At 38.1% G+C, this 12112-nt stretch overlaps 1 protein-coding gene across 4 annotated transcripts in view; it reads right to left on the bottom strand.

The window, feature by feature from the left end:
* The window catches only part of DPP6 (dipeptidyl peptidase like 6), a 557763-nt gene that overhangs the window by 105886 nt on the left and 439765 nt on the right, over positions 1 to 12112 (bottom strand). For all 4 annotated transcript variants that reach the window (XM_084509965.1, XM_084509967.1, XM_084509964.1 and 1 more), the window contains exon 7: positions 360 to 441. In XM_084509965.1, coding sequence (XP_084366091.1) covers positions 360 to 441 — 82 coding nt within the window. The remainder of the gene's footprint in view (positions 1 to 359; positions 442 to 12112) is intronic.

Below are 12112 nucleotides of genomic sequence, written 5' to 3'. Positions count from 1 at the left end.
GGCAAATTCAAAACAAGTCTGTTCTAGATTTAAAATATTTCTAGTGCCAAGTTTGCACATCTGGAGACACCCTTGTGAAGCAATAATATACTAACTAAATCATACTGTCTATTATAAATCTGTCCTGTGTCCAATACTGGGAGAAGCAGGTGCATCCTCTCAAAGAGCTTTCATAAAATCTTTTGCCTGCATTTTTAGCCACAATTACTTTGCAGTAAATGTATATATTTAGCAATTTTATAAATAATTTACATGATAAAACAACTCCCAATAGATGTTAGTTGCTAACACACAGGTTTCAAGAATCTAGTTAGCAGAATATTCTCTAAATTCATTTACATGTTTGTTCTTTCTCTTACCAGCTGTTGCCCTTTTGGACCCCAACCAGCATACTGAAGCTTTGCATTGCTGACCTCAGGGGGATACAAATTCTGGGGATCCCTGCAAAAAGAGAAAAATAAAATTTCACCTTCAGGAATGTCCTCATTTAAGCTGGTGCACACCCTGTTTTGGCACCACCGTGATTCTACATGACATTCTTCAGCAAGAATCACCTAATATTTGGTGCCAGATTTTAGCAGACATTTTACTGTATGGTAAGCACTATACTTCTAGCAAGCATTGGTAAGATCAAGCTTTTAACTGCCAAATTCTGTTTCTTATTAATATGAAGTTAAACACATTAGTTCCACCACCAACTTGCCTAAGCCTTACGAATTAGTCAAGGGACGGCAAACAAAGCAATTGTATTTATCAACACTGATGATATCCACAAAAGATAAATAATAATTATATATTTCAAACATATTGCCACAAGAAAAATATAAAGTCTTCTTTGTCTCATGGCTTTTCTGCCTAATAACTTTCCTTTGAACATGATGGCAGGAATGCTTAACAGCTGTATAAGAACTGATACACAGTTTGGCTTTGAAGGCAAAAGCTCCTATTAATACCAAATATCTCAATCTTTTAGAAAATAAAATCAAAATGCTTTTCTTGTTCTTTCATCCATTACCTTCATTTCTGTAGCAGAACATCAGTGAGACACAGGAAATGCAATATAGAAAAAGGATTTTTTTTTTTTTTTGGTAAATGTCAGAGTAGCTTAATATCATTTTATCACAGCACAGAAAGTAAAACCCCTCCATTGCCTTGATGGTATTTATACTCAGCACAAATAATTACATTTCATATTCTGAAGTTATATTGCTACAACTCTGTATGTAGTAATGTTCTATGAAAAAGAGCACTAAAAAGGCCTGTATACAGTATGTCTCACTAGAAGATCTCAAACAGCTTTAAAAAGTAAGGGCATTATCATCACTAGCCTATAGAAAGGAATAACAAGGCAATTTGAGGCCAACATCATCCAAAACCAGAGAAATGAGACAATATCTGCCTAGCCCTTAAGCAAAAGGCATCTCTACAATGTTCATTACTTTGTTAAAGGTGATGTTTTCCAGATAATATTTTCCAAACAGAACAAAACTCAATGCAATAACTAGATGTTAACTGAATGCCCTCTGTTGCTTGGTCTTTGAGTTGTGCTATACCATGGCTACTCTCCAGCTCTGCCCATTTGGGACAGATTTCCTGTGGCTGAATCATCCCACTGCACCATGGCTGTCACAACACATCCAAAGGGAGCAGCAAGAGAAGTGTTTAAAAATATATTTTGTGTGGTCTTTCAAATGTGAAAAAGGTGTTTTTCCTGCAAACCTTTGTTCAAAGTTACATGCCACCAGGGCAGACCTTAAACGAGGTGTGCTAAGGCAGGATTCCAATGCCTACAGTTCCCCTTCCATAACTTTTGTAGTTTGAATGGCAACTTCCACACCCCTGCTAGAGGGTGAGGGTCAGTAGTTATAAATCATAAACCCCTACTGTTTCTGGGAAGAGGTCTGTGGAGCTGACTGAACGATAAAGTACTCACAACAACAGGTTTGAGGCAGATGTGGAGGGGCACGAGTAGTTTGCTGAGGTATTGACCCTTCAAGTAGAATTGTATTGCAGGATGCCCCAACATCATGACTCTACCAGCAATATGTCATCCTGGACTGCTGCTGGTGGAATATAGCTACATCTTTTATTCTCATGATTAATGGTCTTTGCTGGAAGCCTAGAGTCACTTTTGTAAGATACGGATAAGAGAACAGGTAACAGTCATGCTGAACTCCTACTAATAGCAGATCATATTCTGTATCTTTTCGAGCTTGGATTCATTAGCCGCTTAAGTTTCAAGTTAGCTCTCCTTGTTAAGACTCAATCTCTTTGGTTAGCTATCTTGATTATCTCAACAGAGAGTAAACTCTGAGTGCAGGAAAAAAAAAGAAAGCTAGTGAATCAAATCAAATCCTCTTATGGTAGAAAAAAGTACTTTACTATTTGACAAATTAATTATCTAGTTGTTGTCAGTTGGTTGGTTGGTTTGTTTTTACCCATAGTAAGAAGAGGAACAAGATGCTACAAATAGAGGGAGGAAATACCATCACCAAGTAAACAGATTAGACAAATTGTAAGAATTCAAACTTGTAATGCTTCAGATAAACCAGACGGAGCTAAGGGACAGACGTATCAATTACATTCAATAATTCAGGCCAGAGCCCAGACAAGTCCTGTCAGTTCTGCTCACTGCATCATCTTTTAGAAGAGGACAACTCTAATGCAATGAGAAAAGCTGCACCAAACAGCTTTGCTAGCTGATAAGGTAAAAGACAAGGAAGAAGGTAAAAGCCCTGAATTCAGGCTACCAGCAAAGAGCTTTGCTGCTGAAAATAAACAAATACACACACACACACACACACACATATATAAAAGCAAAGTCATCTTCCCTTTCACTGAGGAAAAATATCATTGCATCTACTGAATTAGTTCTTATGTTGTTCAGAATGTCTGGGAAATTTTTCTTGTAGTATAATCTTGTTTGTTTGCCTCAAAACATTTTGATAAATATGCAGATAGGAGGGCTGGCTGACTGATGGAATTGCATATTGTCTGAAGGTGCCTGATTTACAAACCAAGTTACCATAAACTGTCTCTAAATTCAATGTGTCACAGCAAGCATGTTCAGAGCATGATGTGGACCACTGGAGGGAGGTGTTAACCAGGCAGCCATCCTCATGCTCTGAATTATTATTTTTCACCATGGGATATAAAAGAAATCTAAGATCTGAGTTTTCCCCCCAACATGCTCCTGAGAGATGGACATGATCCTCATCTCTTATAGACTGAAGAGATTCCTTTTCCTGGGAGTAGAACCATTCACTCCATCACCTGCGGAGAACTTTGGCATCACCTGCAAGGGATCTGAGAAGGCAACCCTCCTTGACCAGCATGATATAGCAGCCTTCAGAGAAGCTGCAAGGATCAGCACGCAGGCTGTGTTAGCAGTGGCCAGGTGAGACTGGACTGACAGGATGCCTGAAGCTGGCATGAAAGTGAAGTTCACGTGTAGACTCTACCATGAAAGAGCAGATTCCTAGACACTTACTTGGACAATGTTGGGTGCATGGTCTGTGCTAGAATAAACATGGATTGCCTCCCTGGCAGCCTCAGTTACAGACTGTTCTGGATCTGGCTGGGATGGATTTAGCTTTTCCTGCAGCAGCTGTTGAAACCTGGCTTCCAAGGACATGGCCAAACCTCACTCATTGATGGGAAGTAGAGAAAGCAGAGAATAAATAATTGCTTTTCTTCCTTGTGTACTTCCGTACAGATTTTTTTTTTTTTTTTGTCTGTTTGTTTTGTTTTGTTTCTTTAATGAAATTATCTTTATCTCAAGGATATTTCAACCTGTGAACCTTTTTTCTTCTTCTTTCCAGCATACTTTCTTCTCTCCCCATTTCCCTTTGAGGATGGGGAATGAGAGAGTGGTTGTAGTGGAGTTCAGCTGCCCAGCAGGGTAAAACCACCACACAAACTGAGTGTGTCTTTCATAGTGGGAGGAGGAGTATGTGCCTACACCGCCTCTCCAGTGTGGAATGGGAACAACCCTCTACTGCTCTTCCCAGGAAAGCTCTTTGCAGCCCACAAACTGAACCACACATTTGGAGAGCTGTTATCCAACACACCTCAGATTTCTTCACACTATTCTGGACATGCAGTTCTCCTCAGTAAAAATGCCACAAGGGACTTTTGGAAAACGAACAAACAAACAAACAAAAACAACTCAGGAGCACTCGCCCATTGTCCAAGCACTGCATGTTACATGTGACCTCATGCTGGTCTCATCAACCAGCTTCTTCTGGGAACTGTGTTATTGCTGAGAAGCTATCACCTCTCATAGCTCCACTCTTGCTTTTTCCTTCAAAGTATCCTGCTTAAAATTCTTTTGTATTTTTTCTTGAATCAATCAACATTATAGGTCATCTCAGCCTCTCCAAAGAGCCAGTGTTCCTCACAGACCCTCATCATCAGGCCTTGTTTGGATCTGAGCCTTCCCCTGTGTGCTCATTTGTGCAGGGTGCTGACTTGGAAATGGGTTGTTCTGAAGGCAGCCTGTATATCTCCTATTATGGGTTTGCATGAAGAACTAACTTCACTGCGCTGTTACAACACTTTTACTGTTTCCTTATGGAAAGGGACTATAACCTTTATTTCCAGCCAAAGAAATGGCAAGGCAGGGGGTTATTAAAGGGTTGATGATATTTATTTCATCTCTTAAAATGATTGATTTTAAAGTCTGGGGAAAAAAAAAAAAAAAAAAAAAAAAAAGTATGTTGTTTTAAGCCAAACAGAAGACAGCATGTGCTGTAAAGCCAAACAGAAGACAGCATGTGCTGTATAAATTCATCCACGTTAAGACAATATTGTCTGGAGCAGTGACAGTTAAACTGTTCCAGACACAGAGATGATTTCAGCACAAAGTTCACAAAAGGTTATTGAACCAGTAAATAGAGAAATTTACTCATTTCTTTACATGAGTACTCATTACTCAAAAAATCTCCCTTCAAAATTTTTGAGTAAGGAACATTCCTGGGTGCAACTTGCAAACCATCTACCAAATAAATTTTAATCGTAATTATTGAAATAGTAAATGTCTACATAGGATAAAACAATCTAATCAATCCTATTAGGTTGCCCGTTTTAAATTTTTAAAAAATACTGTTGTTAATGAGGGACTAGTTTTAAAGAGATTGCATAATTTTTTTTTTTTTTCCAATTTATTTGTTCCTTCAGACAATTTTTGTTATTCTAAAGAATAGAAGTTTGCCCTGGAGACTTTATGGCACTGAATCTCCCTTTGAGAAGAAACATGACAAACTGTTCTATAGTAAGTACTTCAAGTGAAGCTTAACAATAAATAAATAAATAAATTCCACTGTAATTGAGTGAGTTTCCTTTTACCCCAAGAATATTCTAAGAAAAATATATCACAATACCAGATTGAAAAAGTCTGAAACTCAAAAACAGTCAAGGTCTGGGGTGTGGTATGGACTGTTCTTCTTTGGGTCTGTTTTAATAACTTTTTAACTTAATTTCCAATATAAAACAACAACATTTGTATGAAATTCTTTGCACCTATGGCCGATGTTAATAAAAATATAACAATTTTCACTAAAGACCACTTCCACATGTCTATTTTCTGAAAGAATAACCAGAGCTAAATATATGAGCCGGAATTAGTTCCTGAGAAAAACTTTGAATACCCGTGTTTAATTGGGACATAATTTTGGAAAATACAGAACACATTTTAAGGTTGCAGTATTATATGCAAATAACTCAAAGAAATAAAGACAATTAAAACAGTCAAACAAACAAAAAAAAAAAGTGAGAAAGAAAGGAATACCTGCTTCTGCTATTTTCATCAATTGAGCACTGAATATCTTGAAAGATAACAGCCCTAAACACGTCAGCTCACTAAGACATTTTTATGGTTAGCTGTAAAACCTATCTGCCTATCCTACTTATCAGTCTCAGAACTAGAACTTGGTGTCTTCACATCTACTTCTAATAGCATAAAATCACGCAGAAACTTAGATAGATTTCTTCTTCTTTGGGAAGAAGGAAGGAAAGATATTAAAAAATGTTAAAAAAAAAAAAAAAGCAAACACCATGGAAAGGAGAAATGTGGAAGGTTTATAAAGAATTAGAAACTTCATAATAAAAAAGCTTTGATGAATGATGAGGAAAAAAGTGAAATGGAGGAACTTTGCAAAAAGAAATAAAAGAAAGTAAAACATAACTGTTCATAAGTGAACAAAGAATCATAGATAAGTTTAGATAAAGAGTGGAAGGTTTTCAAGAAGCATGAATGCCATTTCTCAAGGAGCAAAAAAGCATTCTTAAACAATTAAGTGACTTGTTTATTTCAGTATTCACCAAGGAGAAGAAGAGACAGGTGTCATTAAGAAAATTGCTTCCCAGGAGACACACAGCCCTATAGAGAATATTAGAGAGATGGTATAAAATATAATACAAATGAGAATCAAAGACTTTCCAGAAAGTTAAACAAGAAATTAGACTGTCAGAAGACATAACCGGAATTCAAATAAAAGTGATTAAATAGATAGGGAAAATTTTTCCATTCAGGTACGCTTATCCACTATTAAATATTTAATGCATAAACACACACATATACATACTTCCTCTACAGTGCTTTTCAGTGTTCCAGTAAGAGGAGGTAATAAAAGCAATTTGAACTTACTAATTTCAACTACAGATAGACATCCGATCATCTAGCTGTTCTTAAAAACATCTCAGCTGTTCTTAAAAACAACAGAGCTCACCAACCTTTTTGTTCAAGATAAAATGTCATTTATTTAGAGCATAAAAGAAAAAAAATACAACACATGGGATCTAAAATGTCTTTGTACCCAGTTTGGAAATTCAGTCAGATTTAGCAAAGAATAGGAGCTCAGAAGTTTGTTTGATTATAGTTTGCCTCTGTTTGTAAAGCATCCATCAACGTCATATTTCATACTAGACCTGGAAAAGCTTGTAAAATACTAATACCACTTTAAAATCAATCACTTGTCAGAAAAGAAGCCATCAACTTCCTTTGGGAGTTATGTAAAGTGAAGGCACAGGCTTTTCTTTCTAGTGAAGGTCTACAAAAACTGATTAAAAAAATGTAACAGACACAGATGCATGGCTAGGACTCACGGTAATCCAGGCTGGAAGACAGCAAACTGTTATCAAAATCCCTAGGTCTCCCTGAGTAAGCAAAGAGTAGAAATGGTCTTTAGATACTGGTAACAGTATTTTTAAAAGGATGAGATTATCGTGTTTTTTATGTGACCCCTCTAAATCATAACTTATAGAGGGGATTTTTGCTTCATAAAACAAAACAAAGCACAACAATAAAACACTTTTTGCCTTGGAGTATTATTTTGTCCCCTAAAGAGAAAATGAGAGGTGATAACCAGAACCACTTAAAAGTAATTTTCTCTGACTCTGTTGAGATTTCTCAGCCAGCTCTGATCTCAGAGCTAGGCAAAGCATGAGGTAAGGCACTGGATTTATCAGGATTTCAAGTCTCATTAATTACAACAGAGGTGTGGGAAAGAGAAAATTCAAATATTTGTATGCTATCAAGAAGGTTAGACAGAATTATAGCAGATGCTTTTCCATCACAATAGCTCTGGGAAGACCAGTTATCCAAAAGACAGGGAAAAAAATAAAAAATTAAGACAACCAACCTAGTAAGCGATCTCAACAATCTAGTTGAGATCTCAACAATAATGGACATAGGATAAAAGCACATGGTTCTTCAGAGCAACTCTGCCAGTTTCCAGGAAAGTACGTCTGTGATGAAACCTTAGTGTTTTCTATCCAGCTGACCTTGTCTGACTTTGAAAATCTAATGAAAATATAGCACCAGGAAGTGGTGCCTGCAGAGAGCAATATGGGATTATTAGTACATAAAATAAGATGCAGCTGTGATCTCCCCACTACTGGACCAGCAGAAGTGCTTTGTTACAGTGTGACCTCAATGGACATTTGATCACACCTTTAATTGGGTCAAGAGATTGAATATTGGGCTTGTGCTCTATTCTAATTAACAGTTCATGTTACTGGGGTTCAGAGAAAACTAGAACAACTCAGTATTCTCCATATAGTTTTGCAAACTATGAATCTTTGAACAAACCTTATTTTCTAACACGTCAATGGGATAAAAATCATCTTGGAGAGTTGTGTGGATGTTTTCAGAAATATTGAAACACAGTATTTTAAAGAGTCTCTACCCACATAGATCATGTTCTCATCTGATAAAATAAACAAGACAAACACTTACTAGAGCCATTATCTCCATTTCTTATCAACAGCAATATTATCGCTTTTAAGCAATCACAAAATTACAGAATGGTTTGGGTCGGAAGAGACCCTAAAGATGATCCAGTTCCACCCTCCTGCCATGGGCAGGGCCCCCTCCCACCAGCCCAGGCTTCCCCCAGCCCCATCCAGCCTGGCCTTGGGCACTGCCAGGGATGGGGCAGCCACAGCTCCTTTGGGCAGCCTGGGACTGGGCCTCACCACCCTCAGTAAAGAATTTCTTCCTAATTTCCAATCTAAATCTCCCCTTTTTTAGTTTAAAGCCATTCCTCCTTGTTCTATCACTGCACCCCCTGACAAAGAATCCCTCCCCAGCTTTCCTGTACAGCCCCCCTTTAGGTACTGGAAGGCCGCTCTATGGTCCAGCTGTGCGTGTATTCAGCGACCTTGTACATTTTATTCAAGAATGGAATTTAATAGGAATCCTACCTCCATTTTCAGGGCATGCTGCCTCATACAAATGTTATGGGAGACTTTGCTTCAAATCATTTTTATTTTTTTTTCCTCCCCAGTTTTCTGATGAGCCATAAGCTGTTGACCTTTTCAGTAACATCAGAAAGTTGGTTGCTGGGCTTTTCTTTGCTAAGCCGCTAACATCTGCATCTAACTATTAATTACCTAAGTTTTTTATTTTTTTTTTTTTTCAGTCTCAGCAGTCATTACTTTAATTCTTAATATCCAATCCTCCCATCAGGGGCCCATTCTTTATTATTATTGCTATATATGGTTTCTAAGGTGTCCACCCACATCACAACTAACTCTGGAAAAGAGAAGTGTGTGGTAAAGAAGTGCTTTGCCTACACAGAAGAGGAACATTTCACATTACAAATGCTACGCAGTGACCAACATGGGCGAACAAATGGCAGATCCCTGGTGGAAATGATATGGTGTTGAGCTGCTGAAGTGGCTTTCCTCCCACCAGCACAGCTGAGAGTCCTGCCTGGAACTGCCTTCCAAGGCTAAGCTGCTTTCAGCCTGCCACCACTTGGAAGTGAGTGATGCTCAAATGAGTGCCTTGCTTAATAAATGCTGGAGCTTTCTTATTAAAGAGGTACAAAATGTATTCCCAAGCAATAAACATACGTGTGATTTAACTGCTCTTCAAGCACTGTGATTTAGAGTGTTTAATTCAGATGATTATAAAAGCAAGAAGCCCAACAGTTCCAAGAGAGATTAAGACAAATTCCAGTAAACTCAAAGATTCCAATTCATTTTGGAAGATTTAAGGTTAGGCTCCACAATCTAGCTACCAAATTTAAGTGTATTCCAAGGGCCAGTGTTCTGCAGTCAAATACAACTGAGTAAGCATATCTGACCATGAGTGTCCTCACAAGAGCATACTGGCACTGAGTCTGGCACAAGAGCCATGACATTACAAAGCAGAGGTTCCTGAATTAACTACATAACACACCTTAGAAAGATGATACAAATGATGAACTGATACCTGGGAAAGAGGGATGAGGGAGAATATGCCACAGTAGTCAATTATTTAGAAACTGCACAATACATTTTTATTTTTTTTGGTGACAAATTTCACATCACTATTTGTTTTTACATACCTCTTATATGGGCTTATTTCAACCCCTATGTCATTGTTAGGGGAAAATACTCAGCTCCTATAAGTAAAATTTAATTAGCTGAAAACAGACTCTATTAATTACAGTGCTTTTTCCTCCTAAAATAAAATGTGGGCTCTAGTTTATAAATGTGAAAGAGTGAAATCGTGCAGCAATCTCCACAGTAATTATCACATATTGCCTCTGTGGGGTAAGCAATATTTCTCTCCTTGCTTCACAGATGGAGACACTGAAGTACGGGAAGATTCTTGCTGTACAAAAATGTTTGAATGCTGCAGTGAAAGGGCATAATAGTCCAGAACAAAACAGAAGAAACTTGGTTGGTCTGGAAGATGTCAGCAGTGCAGCCAGTTCTCTGACGGACTTTTTTTTTTTTTTTTTTTTTTTTTTTTTGCCTTTTACTATAAACATGAAAATGAGAGCATGTGCAAGGAAAACCTGCTTGTCTTTCAAAGTCATATAGGGTCAGGTGTATGCAAAGTCTAATTAAGCTTTCTTTAGTTCTGTTCCCTGCCAATACCTGTATAAATGAATTAGACAGGAACATCAGTGAGAGCACTGCAGAGAACTACAGCCATCACTTTGAAAATTTACTCACAGTGAAGAATGGGCTTAGATTCTCCTCCCATTATCACTTCAGTAGATCTCCAAAGCATATTTTGCATTCACTCCACCCATGGAACTTCTCTTGAACGTAATGGGAGTTCAGTGTGGGGAAGTAGTGCAATATTTTATAAAGCATTGTATGGAGGAAGAACTGAACTAAACCCCACAATTTCTACTGTTATCTACTTACCATGTTCTTCTGATTACACCATATGAATATGGGAAGAACTGTGAATTCTTCATAGCAGTAGGCATTTGGAATTTCCTCCTCCTTGTATACAAAGTCAGTGAGGAGTGGGGATAACTATTAACTTCTCTCTGATCCCTATAAGCAGATTTGGAAGCTGCCGTGACGTGCCCCGGATGGATATGCTAACACCATGCTGAGACTTCACTGGAGGGGGGCAGCGCTAACCTCTGCCACTTGCTGTGCTCAGAGGGAAATGGGTTGTGCAGAAAGAGATGAGTGCTAGGAGGTCTGAGAAAATGCATGTTTTATGATGGGCTTTATTTTAAGAAATGTAAACACAACATAGAAAGTTTAGAGAAAAAAAAAAAAAAAAGTATTATTTTTGGCCATAGCAAAAAGTTAAGGATAGAGGAACCCAATGGGATAGCAATCCAAAGTTAGTTCTTGCTAAGGACCTGCAGTGCTAGACCAAACCAGTAGCCCAGCAGCAGGCACTGCTGTGAAATGACGTTAACACTGGTGAGGGAAACCCTGTAGCAGGGTGAGGGGAACAGTCAGGTTCCCCATGGACTGACTGAGAACTGTGTGCAAACTGAGCCTTTTACTTAAACCAACCAAACATGTGAAAGACTAAAATAATCCATATTGGACTTAGTTAGAGGAATATTATTAAAACCCACAATATAATTAAAAACAAACAAACAACAACAACAAAAAAACAGATTGTTGGTTTGTGCTTACATTGTATTAGCTAAATGTTTGTTTTCCAGAGCTAGGTAAAAAAAAAAAAATTATGAAATAGTTGTAGGTTATTTTTTGTTGTTTTGTTTTGTTGTTCCTTTTCTTCCCAGCACCTCACATGAGAACTACCTATTGCACATCTAAGCCTGGGGATGCAATCACAATACCTATAAATTACAATTAGCTGGCAATTACAACGCGGCAAGTGCAACATTGGGGTTATGAGAGGAGCTTTGCAAAAATATTTGTCATGCAGACAACTGTAAGCATTTACCAGCAGGTATCTGAACAGCAGCATCTTTCAGAGAAAAGAGAAGGGGTCGACGGAGAGCTGCTTGTGTCAGGGAAGAGAAGTGAGAAAAGAGGTTTGTTCCACTAGATGGCACCCGGCGCCAGGATCACATTTTTGGGTGATAGGGAGGAGAAAAAAAAGGACGTTGTACAGGAAAGCTGAACTGACCCAACTCCCCTACACATCCCAAGTGCTCAGCCCAGGAAAATGAGAACTGCAGATCTTTGCTTGCTTCCCCTCTGAAAAATGAAAATCTCGGGCTACAAGCAAGCAAACAAATCAATCAAATAGACAAAACAAACAAACAAACAAAAACAACAAAACAGAAAGCAAGCGTAGCAAAAGCTGTAGGGCCTTCTAGCCTGAATGTACTAAGAGGCGGCTGTGAGAAGGCTGAAATTACAAAGAAGAAGAAATTAAATCTCTGCAGAG

The sequence above is a fragment of the Aythya ferina genome (genome assembly GCF_964211825.1).
Source record: "Aythya ferina genome assembly, chromosome: 2".
NCBI classification, from domain to species: Eukaryota; Metazoa; Chordata; class Aves; order Anseriformes; family Anatidae; genus Aythya; species Aythya ferina.
This window is presented reverse-complemented; position numbering and strand designations above follow the sequence as displayed.